At 36.6% G+C, this 16,489-nt stretch overlaps 1 protein-coding gene across 1 annotated transcript; it reads right to left on the minus strand.

The window, feature by feature from the left end:
- Positions 1 to 7,297: 7,297 nt before the first annotated feature.
- LOC109243512 (benzoate--CoA ligase, peroxisomal-like) lies at positions 7,298 to 10,144 on the minus strand. Its single transcript, XM_019410460.1, is given in 6 exon segments — positions 7,298 to 8,300; positions 8,303 to 8,379; positions 8,381 to 8,517; positions 8,519 to 8,604; positions 8,693 to 9,086; positions 9,848 to 10,144. Coding segments are annotated over 6 exon segments (1,710 nt in total). The 5' UTR covers positions 10,046 to 10,144; the 3' UTR covers positions 7,298 to 7,482.
- Positions 10,145 to 16,489: the final 6,345 nt, after the last annotated feature.

Here is a 16,489-nt window from a genome sequence, read left to right on the forward strand (position 1 = left end):
GCATTTTTGAAGAGTCGCCACCTAACGATTTAAGGTACGTTAGGGCACCTATAGGGTTCATTTATAACTACGTTTGGTAACCAGATATAGGGTAAGGGCTTGAAATTATCCTAAGGGGAAGGTGTTAGGCACCCCTCAGGATCCACTAGTGTGGTTCCCGACCAGGCAGTTTTTGTGTGAATTTGTACAATTAGCAAATAAACAAGTATGGCTCAAATAGTAGGGGAATTAAGTTTGAATACGCAGATGTTTAAAAAAGCAGTTAATGAAAAACAGATTTTGAAAAGAAGTACAATCTAAGCGTGTTTGTGAATATAAAGGGGTGTCCTAGATCGGTTAGCCTATATGATCACATCAGTACAATGCCCGGTAATCACTCTTTAGAAAGGGGCTACGCGTGGCATTAGCGCACCAGACATCATATCCATATCTACCCATTCCCGTCCCATGAAGGTAATTAAAGTGAGGGTTGGTCTCGACCCCTATTGCAGGCTGCTACGCGTCCATTCCTATCAGTCCCGGAGGGATTTAGGAATCCAATCCTATAAAAAGGGGGGGTTCTAGGCAGACCCTCAAGTTTAAAGGTAAAATACTAAGGCGACATACAATAAACAAGTTGGATTTCAATTAAGGGAAGCATGGAAGACAAATGAAAGGCTTAGATATATATACCTCCACACACAGTACACATAAACAGCATGACTCATACACAATTAAGGTCTAAATTCAGATCCTAAGCATGATATCTAAGTAATAACAACAAAGTCAGATTTATCACATGACTCGAAGAAGAAGTCCTAAGCGAGCTTGCCTACTAATTTTAACATGCTGACAATTAAACATTAATCACAAAGACGGTTCTTATTTTAAAGTTGATTACCTATGACTTCCCTAAGCGTAAAATAATATACAGCAGTTACCAGAATTATTTAAAAAAAGGTTTGGAAGTTCTTTTTACCTAAACCATGATGTTCTAAATGTTGCAAAGACATGGAGGGATTGTGACTAGTTTCACTCAAACAGGATAATGAGACTATCTTATGTCCTTTTTCATGCATCAGTATTTTAACTAGGTGTGACTGAGCGAGTATGAAAAAGATCCTAAAATAGGGTATCTAACGTGCACATATGAAAATGCAGAATGACCGTAGAATTCCTAAAACATGATTTCTAAATGCCCAAAGAGTTACAGCATGACTTCAAGACGTGCAGGAGCAACAGTTTTATGTTGATGCTGTTATTTAGCCTAAAGCAGGATTTCTAAGTGGTAAGTGATGCCAAATGAGATGCTGAAATAGTAGAACCTAAGAAACATGGTTTCTAATACATGATATGCTTTGCATGTATTGGTCCTACATATGGATTCTAATGCACACATAGGAAATGTAAACCTAAGACATGGTTTCTACCTATTGATGCTGATAACTTATATAACTACCCTCCCCTTTTCACTAGCCAGCCCCAATACTTTTTTACAACAGATTATTACAGACCAATGCTGAAGTGAATTACACAAGTAGAAAAGAAAAATAAAAAGTTACACAACAGAGAGCCTGAAAACACGCCCAGATTTTCAGCACCTGATTAGGACTTCCTCTCTGATTTATGTAATAAATCACCTCAAATGACAAGATTGTTCCATAGCCTTTCTCATATCTGGGTGTGCCAGAGTTCCCTAAGGACCTCAAGGGATCCCACACAGTGCTCACACCCAGACTTCATAGCCAAGACAGAGTGAGTGCAGTGTGGAAAGGGCCAGCTTTCACATTTCCAAGTTCAGAGAGAGCTCAAGGGTCCCAAGGCAAGACTCACATATAAGGGTAAGAACTTAGTGGTCTAAGAGTAGAGTTAGAGTGCTTTGACATAGTGATGAAATACTTAGTAGTTTAGAAGTGAAAAAGTTTAGAAATAGTTTTTTTCTAAAGATACTAGGAGTTATCAGTTTTGAGAAGAATGCTATGAGTAGGAGCAGCAGTTTTGAAATCATTTCAGCGAACAACCCAATTAACCATAAAATATCCAGATTTACTTGACAAGCAGACTTACAAATAGGGGTGTAGGGATTGGGAACATATAGGTTTGAAACCACATAAATAGGGAAACATTTGATACAACAAATATACAGAACAACTATGAGTCTATTAAATAAATTAGTCATGGTAATAGACATTTAAAACACAGGGGAGAATGCAGCAGGATCATGTTGAAGACAAGAGTTTTGTTGAACAAAATATGACATACCATTAGGGCCAATAGAATGCACTAGAAGACTAAGTAACTACATGGTCATACCAGTTAAGGGAAGGGTAAGGGAACTAAGTGAACATGCTGGACAAGTATCAAAGAACTAAGTAAAGTCTGATATGATGATTACACACAAGGCTGAATTTAGACATGCTTAATAACAGCAAACACAGAGACCAATTGAATAACTAGTACAGGAACAAGCATGGATGTATAGGCATGGAACACATAAAGTTGAGCTTCAAATTTAAACTAGAGACATACCAGTTAAAGACGAAAAATGCAGAATGTAAAAACAGGTTCAACTCCACTATCTAGCCTTGTCTTTCTGCCGGCTAGGTCAACATTTAGCACAAGTAGCAAAGAAAGAAGAGAGAGTTTGAACGTATGTGTGTATTCTAAACTGTGTTCATGTGTGGAAATGAGAATAGAGGAGAGTATATATAGTAGTTGAGAGCAGAGTAAAATAAGATAAAGGAAATCAGTTTTCAACAATTAAGGAAGCCACAAAATCCGTCAGGCACAAAATCAGTAAGTCTTCCTTAATTAAGGGGTAATTAACCAACGGTAAAGAGCAGGACATATTTAAGGAAAGAAAATCAAGTAAGACTTAAGTACAGAGTAGACAATTAGGGATAAATACACAAGGGTTCAATTAAGGAAACAATTAGTGAAAAATCAGTAAATAACACGGTTAATCAAATAAGGTAAGAAAACTAAATAAGGTTGCAAAATATGGAAATAATCGAGAATCAGCATATAGGTATTACCCTAGAAAATCATTGTATCAAAGACTCGAAATAACACTGATTTAAGGAAAATAACAGAGGTTTCCATGAATAAGCAAATAAGTCAAGTATAAACGGAAAGAATCGAATCTGAAACCCTAATAGAGGCATACTAGGGTAAAATCACAAGATATTCTAATTAAACGAAGAAGTAATCATGTAAATCAAAGCATAGAACATTGGCATGTATCAAATACACGGACAAGTGCAGAATCCAAAAAAAGTGTCAAAAATTGGGGGTTTTAGCATAGGCTAGTTAGGGTTAAGGAAGAACTCGACAAAATCAATCAAAACACATAGACACGGGGGACTAAACACTTAAACCAGAAAGCATTTTGAAGAAAAGGATTTTGAGAAACCCTAGTTTAGGAAGATGACAAGCCACTCGAAAATGAGGAGATTTTTCCTAACAACAAGTAAAATAAGTTCGATCCTTCTCAAATCTGTACGGATCTGAGAAGTTTAACAGACAAAATTAGGGTATTGTAAAATAACGCAAAGATAAAGATATCGGCTTAGAGACCCATAGGTTTAGGCCTAAAATAGGAAGATCTTACTCAAAATCGATCCATGGCGGCCTGAAACAGGCAAGAACAGGCCATGGTGTGAGTGGACTCACCCTTGTCCCTTGAGGGCCTTAGAGACAGCATAAATCCCGACGTGAGAGAGCCATGAGAGGCCTGAGGGTGGTAAAGAACAACCATGGTTGATGGTGGAGAGTGATAGTGAGGTGAAATTTACGGCTAGGGTCCGAGAGAACTCGAGAGAATCCGAGAGAGGAGGGAGGTGAGTGTCGGCGAGGTTAAGAAAGAAATGAGGGGTTTGGGAGGGGGTAATTAGGTATAATTATGGATGGGGTAATCTGGACCATTGATCAAAAATGATCAATGGCCAGGATTCAACAAGATTGGGTCGGGTTAGGTAGGGGTTAATAGGGTGTGGGTCGGGTGATTTGGGTGTAAAATTGGGCTGGAAAAGGGTCCAATTTTGACTATAATTGAAAGTCAAACTTGGCTGTTATTTAAATAGCCAATTTTCCGCCATTTAATTTATAAAAATAATAGGTAATTTCTGAAAAATAAATTAAGGTGCCAAAATAATTTAAAATACATGATTAACAATTTAAAAATACAGGGTCCAATTTTATGCATATAGAACACAATTAAATCTTAAAAGGGCTAATATTGCAATTATGTGCAATTTAGCTTTAAAAATACTAAATGTAATTGTAAAAATATATAAAAATTACCTAGGCCATATTTTGGCATGAATATATAAATCAAATAGATGAATTATCAAAACAATGAAAATAATTATTGGGGATTTTATGGATAAAAATGGGAGAAAATAAATCAATTTAAACCCTTAAAATTATGGAAAAAATAATAAAAACCTTGGGCATGCTTATATATGCTATTTTGAAGGTATTTTTGCGTATTTAAAATATATAGGGAAAAATTGGGTATCAACAATGCGTACATTTATACCTGTGCCAGCAAAGGAGATTGCCTTATTCATGGATTGATTGGCTGCCTTTGCTTTGCTATTTTTGGGAAAAGAAACTGTCATCCACTCCTATGTAGTATCCTCCTTAGGTTGTGGTGCCTCGTTTGTGACTGGTCCATTATTTTGGCCATTTGGAAGACTCCTATGGGGGCAGGTTCTATTTGAACGGCCCAACCTTCCACAAGCTTTGCATAAGAACCCTTCTCCTTCATAGTGTATCGGTTGTTTGTGGTGTACAATCATAATGGAGGTTTGAACCGGCTAGTCCAATAGCAATTTCACACACAGTCTTGCATACCTCCCCCTCAATGTGGCTGAAGTGCATGTATCCACTTTCAGTAACTTACCAATACAGTTCCCAATTTTTGTTAGAATGATCCCATCATAAAATTTTGTGGGAAGCTGTGGTAATCTAACCCAAACGGCAATGCAATTTTGAGATGCCTTTGTTGCTACAAAATTTGGGACCCATTTTTGTACTTATAGAAAGTAACCATTGATGAACCGTGGGCCATCATGTAGAATCCTTGTCATGCTTTCTTCTTTCATCAGTTTAACCGTATAGTAGTCTTCCCCTAGGTCAATTAGAGGATAATTTTCATCTACCTTCCATATCTCCTGAGTTTTCCTCTTAAGGTAGTGGTGAACTATTCTCTTGCCCATGAGTTTGATAATAAGTGAGTACTTCCAGGGATTGTACATTCTTTGTTTATCATCCTCACTTAATATGATTTGCCTCATGTTTTGGCACACATCTTCTATTGAAGTATTTTCCAGGTCATAAGGTTGGATGTCCATTGTATTAGACGAGGGCCCTGGGTTTGATTGAGAGTTAATGGAGAATATTTCTCCTTGAATTAATTTTTCTTTATAGGAAGAAGTAGGATTGATTGTTGGATTGATTGTTGATGAATCTTTGTCAAGGGGTTTGGGTGGAATTTGATGTGGATTCCCTGTTGGTTTGGTTAGTGAGAAGCTGCTCATTCTCTCTCTAGATATTTCTGAAAAGAATAGGTTTTCTATTCACATGAAGTGCAACTACTTTGAGAAGTTGCTTTTAAGTAAGTCAAAATATTACTTTATTTTTATATCTAAAGAGCCTTCTTTCCTTTTATATTAATAACTCTATTTTAATATTAAAAGTATTAAATACTATTTTTTAAGATACCTATAACTATTATTTTTTTAAAAAGAGCCTCCCAAATTTGGGGGCCTAAGGCACAAGTCTTACTGCTCCAAACATTAGAGCTGGCTCTGTTTTCGGTAGACCCTCAGCTCAAGAAGATGAAAAGCACGTATCAACATAAAACCCATACGTATTTTCTTTATCTCACAATTAAGCGGATCCATATATTGATACTATAGCACGTGAGTTGTCCGTGCAACACGTGAGTTATCCATGTGAATTCAGATATTGATACTATAGCACGTGAGTTGTTCGTGCAGCACTGAGTTGTCCATGCGGATTATAGCGCTTGAGCTGAAAGAGCCCCTCCGGAGTCTATACACACCCCTAGTGAGTGCAGGTACCTACAGAGTGCTAGTGCTGAGCAATTGAGAAAGACTGAGTGATTGTTGCTCTGAGATAATGCTTTTGATTTCATTATCGTTGCACTTAGCTGCCATATATCATTGTCCTGAAATATCTGAAAGATATTATATTATGTTTTACTTGAACTTGACATAAGGTAACTGATTGACCCGAATTGTCAAACTTGAAAGCATCCCTACCTTTCTATTTGAGATTACTGCAATTGAACTATATTTGTGAAGCTCATCACTATTTTCAATTCTTTATTTAGTCTTGTTACTTACTAAGTTGGTTCTACTCGCACTACACCCTACACTTCGTGTGCAGATGCAGGTGTTTGCGTACACGGCTGGTGTTGATTTCTTTTGCTCAGTTGACCGTTTGGAGATTTCGAGGTAGCTGCCCAGCGCTTCGTAGACCTTGTCTCTTCTTCACTATCTTCCCGCTTATTATATTTAGTTTCAGACTATCATAGAAAGCATTTTATCCATACTTGTGATGTATAGATGCTCATGTACTCTGTGACACCCAGATGTTGGAAATTTCCGCGTTATGTTTTGGGTTTATTACCCCGTTTATGAGAACTATTGTTATTTAAAGCTACTTTGACTCATTTTCTATTAAATATTGGGAATATTTTGAAATGTCGGCTTGCCTAGTACTACCTTAGGCGCCATCACGACCGGTAAAGATTTTGAATCGTGACAAACATTCAGAGGTAGTTTAATTTCTCATGCAATTGAAATTTTCAATATAAGCAAGATTAGAAGTCATTACTGTTATGTCCCAGTTATTCAGTAGAATATGATCTCCAATGTTGACAGATTTCTTTTTAACCGGTTAGGAAATGAGTGTATATAACACTTAGGGGTCGTTTGGTAGGAGGTATTAGAAAAAATAATGCAAGTATTAGCTCAGTGCATTATTAATACTTTGTTTGGTACATCTTTTTAACCTTTGTATAACTAATACCTGTATTAGTTATACATCATACTTGGTATTATCCTATGTATAAGTAATGCATAGAAAATTATGGCATTAGTAATACCAAGGCTATAAGTGCATGCATTAGTATGGCTAAAGACAAAATTGTCCTTAAAGTCCCTTCAGGCTAGAGAATATGGAGGGTGTTTTGTAAACAACTATTTTTCTTAAAAATTATGCAATGCATTGCAATTTTTAATACATCACACCAAACAGTATATAAGAAATAATATATGCATAACTAATGTTTGCATTACTAATCCTTATATTACTAATACACCTTATTCCGCACTATTTTTATACATACTGCCAAATGACCCCCTCAGTATTGGATATGTTATAACCAACTATTTCTTCCAAATACTATAATATTACATCATTAAATATTATTCTCTATAAACGAGACAAAGCAAGAATCTGCTCCTGAGTTTAGTCGTAATATCTCGCCTTTTCCCTATTGACTTGACTTGTTTTCTTGTTTGTTTGATTTGACTTTTCTGAAATAACAAAAGTCTTAGCTATTGCTCTCAAATGGTGTTTCTGTACTTTTCCAGTTCCAGTCTTAGGCAATTCTTCCACAAATTTCACCTTTTTTGGTACCATAAATCCAGGCAAATTTGATTTACAATGAGCAATAATATCAACTTCTTTAATTTCTGAATTTTCGCTCAATATAATAAATGCACATGGACTTTCACCCCGTTTGAAATGTGGCATGGCCACAACAGAAACTTCTACTACATTTGGATGTCTCATAATTGCATTTTCAACTTCAATACTACTAATATTTTCTCCACCTGAAATTATCACATCTTTGCTTCTATCTTTAATTTCCAAATACCCATCTGAGTGAATTACTCCAACATCTCCAGTAAAAAACCAACCATTTTTAAATACTTCCGAATTCGCTTTGTCATTCTTGAAATACCCTTTCATAATACTACTCCCTCGTAAACATATTTCCCCTATTGATTTTCCATCTCGTGGCACACTTTGCATATTCTTGAAATTTTTCACATCAACATCTGCTAGTGTTAAAATCCCAACTCCTTGTCTTGCTTTCAACTTGGCTTTATTTTCACTAGGCAATTTGTTCCATTTTTGTTGCCACTCACATACAAGGGCTGGGCCTGTGGCCTCTGTGAGCCCATAACCATGGACTACATGGAACCCAAGTCTCTCGATTTTCTCTAAAAGTGGCGCAGGTGGTGGTCCACCACCTGTCAGAATTCGGACTCCGGTTGTTATGGGTCTCTATTCATGTGGTTTCGCTTCGAGAAGATGTTGAAAACAGTAGGTGCACAACACATATGTGTAACGTTATGTGACGTTTGTGTACATTTCTTGGGCTGTAGTATTGCGAATGCAAATATTGGTCCCACCTCTTGCAGCTATGCCCCAAGTGAAAGTCCATCCATTGCAATGAAACATTGGTAAGGACCATAAGTAGGCAGGTTCAGTACCCCATTTCCCAACCTAATATTAAACTCAAAGTGCTCAAATATGCTCCTCTATGACTGTACACAACTCCCTTAGGATCTGAAGTCGTACCTGTTGAAAACAAAATTAAGTAAATAAAAATGTATATTTTTTAATAATTTAAATTTTTAGATGAAATGATCATACATTTCAATAGTACCTGATGTATAATTCAAGGTAATTGGATCCCATTCATCGGTAATTTCTTCAGGGATGTAACTTGGATTTCCTTGGAACACCAACTGCTCATACTCGAGCTCGCCTACCCGGATTCCAGTAGGGGAGTTGATGTCATCAATGACAACGACAAGAGGCATTGGCATTTTAGAAGTTTTGGACCTCTCAAAGTCGGCCAGTAGAATTTCGAGGGCCTTTTTAGCAATTTCTAGGTATTCATAATCAACAAGAAATACTTTGGCTTCAGAGTGTTTGAGAATGACTGCTATGTTCTTAGCGTCTAGCCTTGTATTGATGGCATTCAACACAGCTCCTGCCATTGGCACAGCAAAATGCATTTCATACATTGCTGGGATATTTGGAGCCAACACTGAAACCTGTATAAGCAAAGATAATTAATTAACACATAATTTTTTTGATGTAATCACTATATATAGGGATATCTTGTTCATTTTCTTGTGTTGCATGCGTTATTTTGTTGTGTACTTGAGTAAACGATAGCCATGCATGTTAAAAGTTCTAACTTGTTGCATGCTTTGAAAATTGTCACAAACATATACATATCATGTTAGAGGTTTGAGTTTTATGTGTCTAAAACATCCTTATAGAATCAGATAACTTGATAATTTAACTACATGTAAACTTCTATTATAAACGTTAATCGATAACCTGGTAAAGATGATAACTAATGCTACATGTAAATTTCTATGACAAACTTTAATCAATAACCTGGTAAAGATGATAACTAATGCTACCTAAAATAGGGCAAAAACCGACCGCCAAAATCCACCGACGTTAGTCGGTAATTAGCAACAACCGACCAAAAGCCGGCGATTCGTGGCGGTCAGTAATCATGGGTTCAGTAGATTCAAGGGGTGTGCACTCGTTAATCGGAAAATTACACTATTATATATACTATATATTGACACCTCTTAGTTTTTTTATGGATTTACTTTTATATTTGACCCCCTTTAATAAAAATCCTACCTCCGCCACTCCTGTTCGTATATGTCAATGTATATTATTATAAACAATTACTTTGAAAGGTCAAAAGGGCCCAGGTTACGTGCCAGTAACTTTACCAGTTACGCCAAAGTTCCCTATTACTTTGAAAGGTTAATTTTGTTTATATACTTACCACGTCATTCTTGACAATGCTTAAGGATCGGAGAGAGGAAGCGAGGCGACAACAACGCTCGTAGGTTTGGCTCCATGTGAAACGAACACCACCATAGATGATGGATGTTCTATTGGCGTAACATTTGGATGCCCTAGTTAAGAAGGTAAGAGGAGTTAGAGGCACATAATTTGCTCCACATTTAGGTAATCTATCCATAGTCTTAGAGTTGAATTTGTGTTTTTTTCAAGAAGTATAGGCTCTTCAACTTGTTTTGCAGAAAGGTTTAAGAGTTTGTCGAAAAGATGCAGCTGAAAGGGTTAGTTTATATAGGGAAATGCAATGGAGAGTTAGGACTATATGGTCCATATATGGCTCCCCCAAATAGAAATCAGGTAGAACTAATAGGGAAAATGATATTGTTTAACCGCTCTTAAAATAATAGTCAATATATATATATATATATATATATATATATATATATATATATATATATATATTATGTGTGTTATAATTTAAATATATAATTATATATACTTTTTAGGCTACCAAATGTAAATAATTTCTGGCACGAGCTAAAATTGAAATAAAGCCAAAATTAATATATATATATATATATATATATATATATATATTTGATGTATCCCCAGATCCACAGTGTGTGATATTATTGAATATGTTGTTGTTGTATATATTTGATATATGTTATACTTTTGGGACATATATACCTCTACTAATAGCAAATATTTAAACCCGCCCCTATTTTTAATGGTTCTCTAACGTGGTTGTGGACCCAACAAGGTGAATGTCGCGTACAATGCCACCATATTACCCTAACCCTATTTCACCCCTTCCTAAAGAATCCGTACATTGTTAATATGTGTATATATTGTAGTAGAAAACTTGTCTCATATTTTCAGATTATTAATCCGAGCCAACATTTATAACTATCTTTTTGGTGACATTATACCATAGAATTCTCTTATATTGTCAATATATAAAAATTAAAGTATTAGTTTAATAACAAGAGAAAATGAAAAAAAAAAAAAAACAACTGTTGATCAAATAACAACTATGTTTAGCCGCCAAAACTTAAGCAGCTTGCACTCACAATTATGTTTTATATAACTTGTATGATGATGATTAAACTACTTAGGTCTAAACATGTAAACTACCAAATTATTTCTTATATATCATACCAAGTTGGGATTAAATTCCTTCTCTTGAAATAGTCATAAAACTATAGATTATAAAGGAGCGATGATCTAATGCAGCTAGTATAAAATTTGATAAATAAGCTAAAGTGATAGTTCATATATTCTGAGTTCATCTCTCATCTCTATCTAAATGAAGTAATTTAACATAAGAAAATTATAACATCGAGGTAAAGAAAAGTCATGCTTGCGTGAGTGATTTTTTTTTTTTGGTATAAATTGTACTTTTGTGAAGAAGATGCTACGTACTTTATATAATTGGATGTCTTTCAAAATCCTAAATATATAAAATGAAAGACTCTTAATTATGTTCTATGCAAGTGTAAAACAATATTTATATAATCCTCGTAAAATGATAATTAACCGCTATCATAATTAATATAAAGGGCAGTCTGGTGCACGAAGCTCCTGATATGTGTAGGGTTCGGTGAAAGGCCGGAACACAAGGGTCTATGGTACGCAGTCTTACCCTGTATTTCTACAAGAGGCTGTTTCCACGGCTCAAACCCGTGACCTCCTGATCACATGGCAGCAACTTTATCAGTTACGCCATTTTCTTTAATATATAATGTAAAAAACTTTATATTGTTATTCTGTTCTCCGTTTTTTATTTTGGAAGCTTCATTTCCATCAATTTTCATTTAGTGGTCGACTCTATAAGTGATCTATCAGTTGTACTATAACTGTTCCATCACATTCCTTGTATTATATAAAGGTGTATATTATTGGCTGTGACAGAAACCAAAACTACAGTGCAATGCAATATTACGTATTTTAATTGCACTAGCCTACCAATCTGAAAACATTAGAATACCTAAAATTAGATCATTTTTTCGAATATATACCTAATTAAGATGGTATATAACAAACGTGTATGCCAAATTATCGTCCTAATTGGTACTTATCAAGATAAAAGAAGCAACAAGAACAACAACAAATAACAACAACAATAACATCAAACATAGTGGAGTTTCACAAGTGAGGTTTGGGGAGGGTAGTGTGTACGCAGACTTTACCCCTACCCTTAGGAGGGAAAGAGACTGTCACTACAAGAAATAAGCTAAACTGTACAGGTGTCACGATCCAAAACCAACCGTCGTGATGGCGCCTATCGTGGAACTAGGCAAACCACTAGTAAACCATCTCAACACAGTAAAAACTTTGAAAATGTGTACGGAAGCAATTATTATTTAAGAAAACCTTTTTGAAACAGAAATAAATCTGCAACACAATACAATCTATCCCAAAAATTGGGTGTCACTGAGTACATGAGCATCTATACCGGGATACAGGCTACTACAAAGTCTAAGAGAAGAACCGGAATACAAATAAATATAATGAAGGAGAGTCAAGGCATGTGAACGCCATACAGCTACCTCAATGGTCTCCCGAGATCCTCTCTCCTCACTCAGCAGCCGCTCTGACCGGAAGCACCTGGATCTGCACACGAGGTGCAGGGTGTAGCGTGAGTACTACTAACTAAATAAGTAACAAATCCAACCTTTGGACTGAAAGGTAGTGACGAACTCAACCGGCACAGTTCAATATAGAAATAATAGTGCAGAAATGTAGACATGCTTTCAAGTTCAATAGATATCTCAAAACAGTAAAATAGATCAAATCGGAATGATATGAAGAATAAAACTCTTCTACTCCTACATGCCAATACACATGTTGTATGTGATGCACCATGCTGACAGCCTCATGTGCTCATACTCTCAAATGCTCAATCACTTGGTACTGTATATGTCTCACAATCCGGAATTCCCACCATCGAAACCGTGATGGCTCCTAACATCACACTTGTTAGGCAAGGCAATGTTAGAGTATTATTAACCGATTTCCTTTACGTTTCAGTGATTAAAAATAAACAAGCTAAAACACGTAGGATAAATGTGGAAGTAAGTAAATAGCCTCTTCGTTTATATACTATTACCAATACTATTGCTATTACTACCTGTCACACCTCCTTTTTCGACCCGGAAGGGGGTATAAAGGAGTTTTTCCAATTAAAGTGACAATAATCGAAACGAGATTATTTATTCAAATTCAGAGTCGCCACTTGGATAATTAATGGTGTCCCAAGTCACCAGTGTAAAATTCCGAATCGAGGAAGTTTGACTCTGTTTTACAGTCCGCGAAACATAGAAATCCGGGTAAGAAAATCCGTTAACCGCGAGAAGATGTTAGGCATTCCTGGGGTCCGTTGTTTTAGCACGGTCGCTTCAATCATACTTGGCTCAATTAAATTGTTTAATTACATGTTTTAGAACCTATGTGTATTTACCTCTTTTAGTTAAGAAATTATCTTAAAACGGGTCACGCACACATATACCCATTTGTTTGGCACGTCAAGAATCATGTCACGTGTATGTGTTCATAATTAATAACGCTTTATTAATATTAAGAAAGTTTAGTCGAAGTTGCGCGAACGCATACCCCGATTTTGTTTTTAAGATTGTAATTATGTCACGCGAACGTGTACACAATCACGACAACATATTAAATCGCGCCTAAAGCAAGCTACGAATTTCATGTTTAAACTAAGTTTGGAATTCAATATAAAGAACTAATAATTGTAAGTATGCATTGGAAGATAAGCTAGGCCTTTAATTATTTGAGAAGAATTGGGCCAGCAGTAGGCCCAATACATTATCTAAAAGAATCTTTAAGAGAAATGTGGCTGGTGGGAACTAGGCTCGGAATTCAGCCCAGGAACAAGGACAGGGGGGCAAGCGGGCCTGGTTTGACTTAGCAGCTTCGATTGGGCCAATACCAGGCCCAGATTTTGAAAGACAAGACTTCAATATTAAAGCCCATTTTTATTATATTAACAGAAAATTCAATGGATAAAAATTGCTGAAGATAATTGGGCTCGAAATTGGGCCCAAAAGCGGAAGTAGACAGCAAATAGAAACACATCAGGTCGAGATTCGACCAAGTTGCCTCACTTGGGCCAATGCTAGGCCCAACTGCTTGCAGCAGGAGGGCCTTCGACATTAAGGCCCAATTGAGACTCAACTTCCTCTAAATCAAATGTGACACAAAAAGTATTAAAAATGGAAAAATTCAGAGGCTGCCCAACCATATTATAAGTTTATATTATTAACATACTATTAGTACTAACAATAAGAGATTAAACCTTACTTATTCATGAATCACCTTAAACTTAAATATGCAATCACTTTAACACTATTGAAATTCGAGATGATTTAGCTGAAGGTACTTAGCAATCAAACACTGTCCCTTTCTGACATATCAGTACACATCCACCATCCTCTAATAAAGACCAAATGAACCACTATGGCTATTAAACATTTTAAAAATGTCAAACAATACATGGAACGGCTAGACTAATTTGAACATTCATACAAATAACTAAGTTATAGACTAGAACACCAGATTCAGAATGCTGAAACAGAACTGAAACAGAATTACTAAACTAAATAACTTGCAAATAGCATACATAAGGAAAAACTGGAATTTAACATTCGAATACCCAACTTCTTATTGCATTAAAGACTAAACACATGCTTTAGAGCTTCATTTTGCCACTCAAAAGTTCATAGAGGTACCTGGATGTCAAGAACAAAGACAAGGTAAAGAAGCTCAGTAACAAGTCAATAGAGATCAGCAGCAAGAAAACAACACACAACCTCAAACTTAATCCATACTCGAATTAGAAAACCAGAAATCCCAAAGAGGTTTTCTATGTTTTTTTGCTAAAATCAGAAGAAAAGAGAATCTGCTACTAATGAAACAGTAGCTGAACCTTTTTGTCGCGACCCCAAACCGGAATCGATCGTGATGGCGCCTTTCGTGAAATAAGGCCAGCCGACACAAACCTCCAAAACCAATTAACAATTATAATAATTCATAAGTAGTCATGAGCATCTAAACCCCGTCTAAGACTATGAAAAGACAGCATATTCTATTACGAAACTAGGACAACGAAAAGTAGGAAGGAGAAGCACTGGGCTGCGAACCCGAGCAGCTACCTAGTCAACTCCAAACAGCCTGCTGGAAGGAAATCAACCCTCGCTAGCGTGACCTGAGACTCCTGAATCTGCACATAGAGGTGAAGGGAGTAATGTGTGTACGCCAACTCAGTAAGTAATAAAAGTAAAGGCAACTGAGCGATAAGAAAACACGTAAATACACAGCAGAATGCTACAACGAGGCAGTGTAAAACCAACACAATACAGTAAACAGTAAGGACTAATTAAAACTTCTTAGTTCAGTAAAACCATTTTCAAAACATCTTTTAGATGTTCAAACAAGTGAATGAAAACAAGAATAAAATATAGAAACACAAATAGCCCCTCGGGCAAATAATACCAATAGAACCAGCCCCTCGGGATATCTCACAATCACTCGTATCATCCCCTCAAACAACAACATGGAACACGTCAGCCCCTCGGGCTACATCACATCACAAATTGGGTACCCGCGCTCCCTGGGGGTGTACAGACTCCGGGAGGAGCCCCGTACGGCCCAAGCACAATAATAAGCCATCTCGGGGCAAAATAAATCTGGCCCTCAGCCTCTTATATATCATAATCAGTACAACATGCTGCGGTGTGCAACCCGATCCCCTAGTATCCTCATAACACAGGCCTCGGCCTTAATCAGTCAGAATCTCACAAGCCACACTGGCAACAGTAAAACATGATGCTCACCCCAAAATATCATTTAAAATATCAAAAACGAGTAAAGATGACTGAGTTGTGAAAACAGTAGAAATATAGCATGACTGATTACAATTACTAAGTTAAAATAGTGAGGAATAGCGGTTAAAATCCTGGCACGAGGCCCAAATGTGACATATAGCCCAAAACATGATGATAGCTAACAATTTTCAATCAAATACGCAATTAAACAGTCATATGGGACAGACTAAGTCACAATCCCCAATAGTGCAGGACCCCACGCTCGTCACCTAGCATGTGCGTCACCTCAAAATAGCACAACGATGTGAATTCCGGGGTTTCATACCCTCAGAACAACATTTACAATCATTACTTACCTCTATTCGGTCCAATCTCTAACCCGCGATGCCTTTGCCTCAGGTCTCGGCCTCAATTCGCGTCGAATCTAACCAAAATCAGAATCATGACGTCAAAATACGCTAAGGGAACGAAGCCCATGCAAGTATATTGAAATTACGACACAAATCCCAAAATTAACCAAACCCGACCCCCGGGCCCGCATCTCAGAATCTGAGAAACCTAACATCAATGGAACTCTCATCTTCCCACAAGTTCACTCATACCAAAATCACCAAAATCGGACCCCAAATGGCCCTTCAAATCCTTAATCAAAGACCTAAATTCCCGAGCCCTAGTTTCTTCAATATTTACCCAATATTTCCACAAATTTCAAGTCTAATCCGTGAAATAATAGCATAGGGACGAGTTTTTATGATCCAAAACCTTACCTCAGTGAAGTC

This window comes from Nicotiana attenuata, unplaced genomic scaffold, assembly GCF_001879085.1.
Source record: "Nicotiana attenuata strain UT unplaced genomic scaffold, NIATTr2, whole genome shotgun sequence".
Classification (NCBI taxonomy): Eukaryota; Viridiplantae; Streptophyta; class Magnoliopsida; order Solanales; family Solanaceae; genus Nicotiana; species Nicotiana attenuata.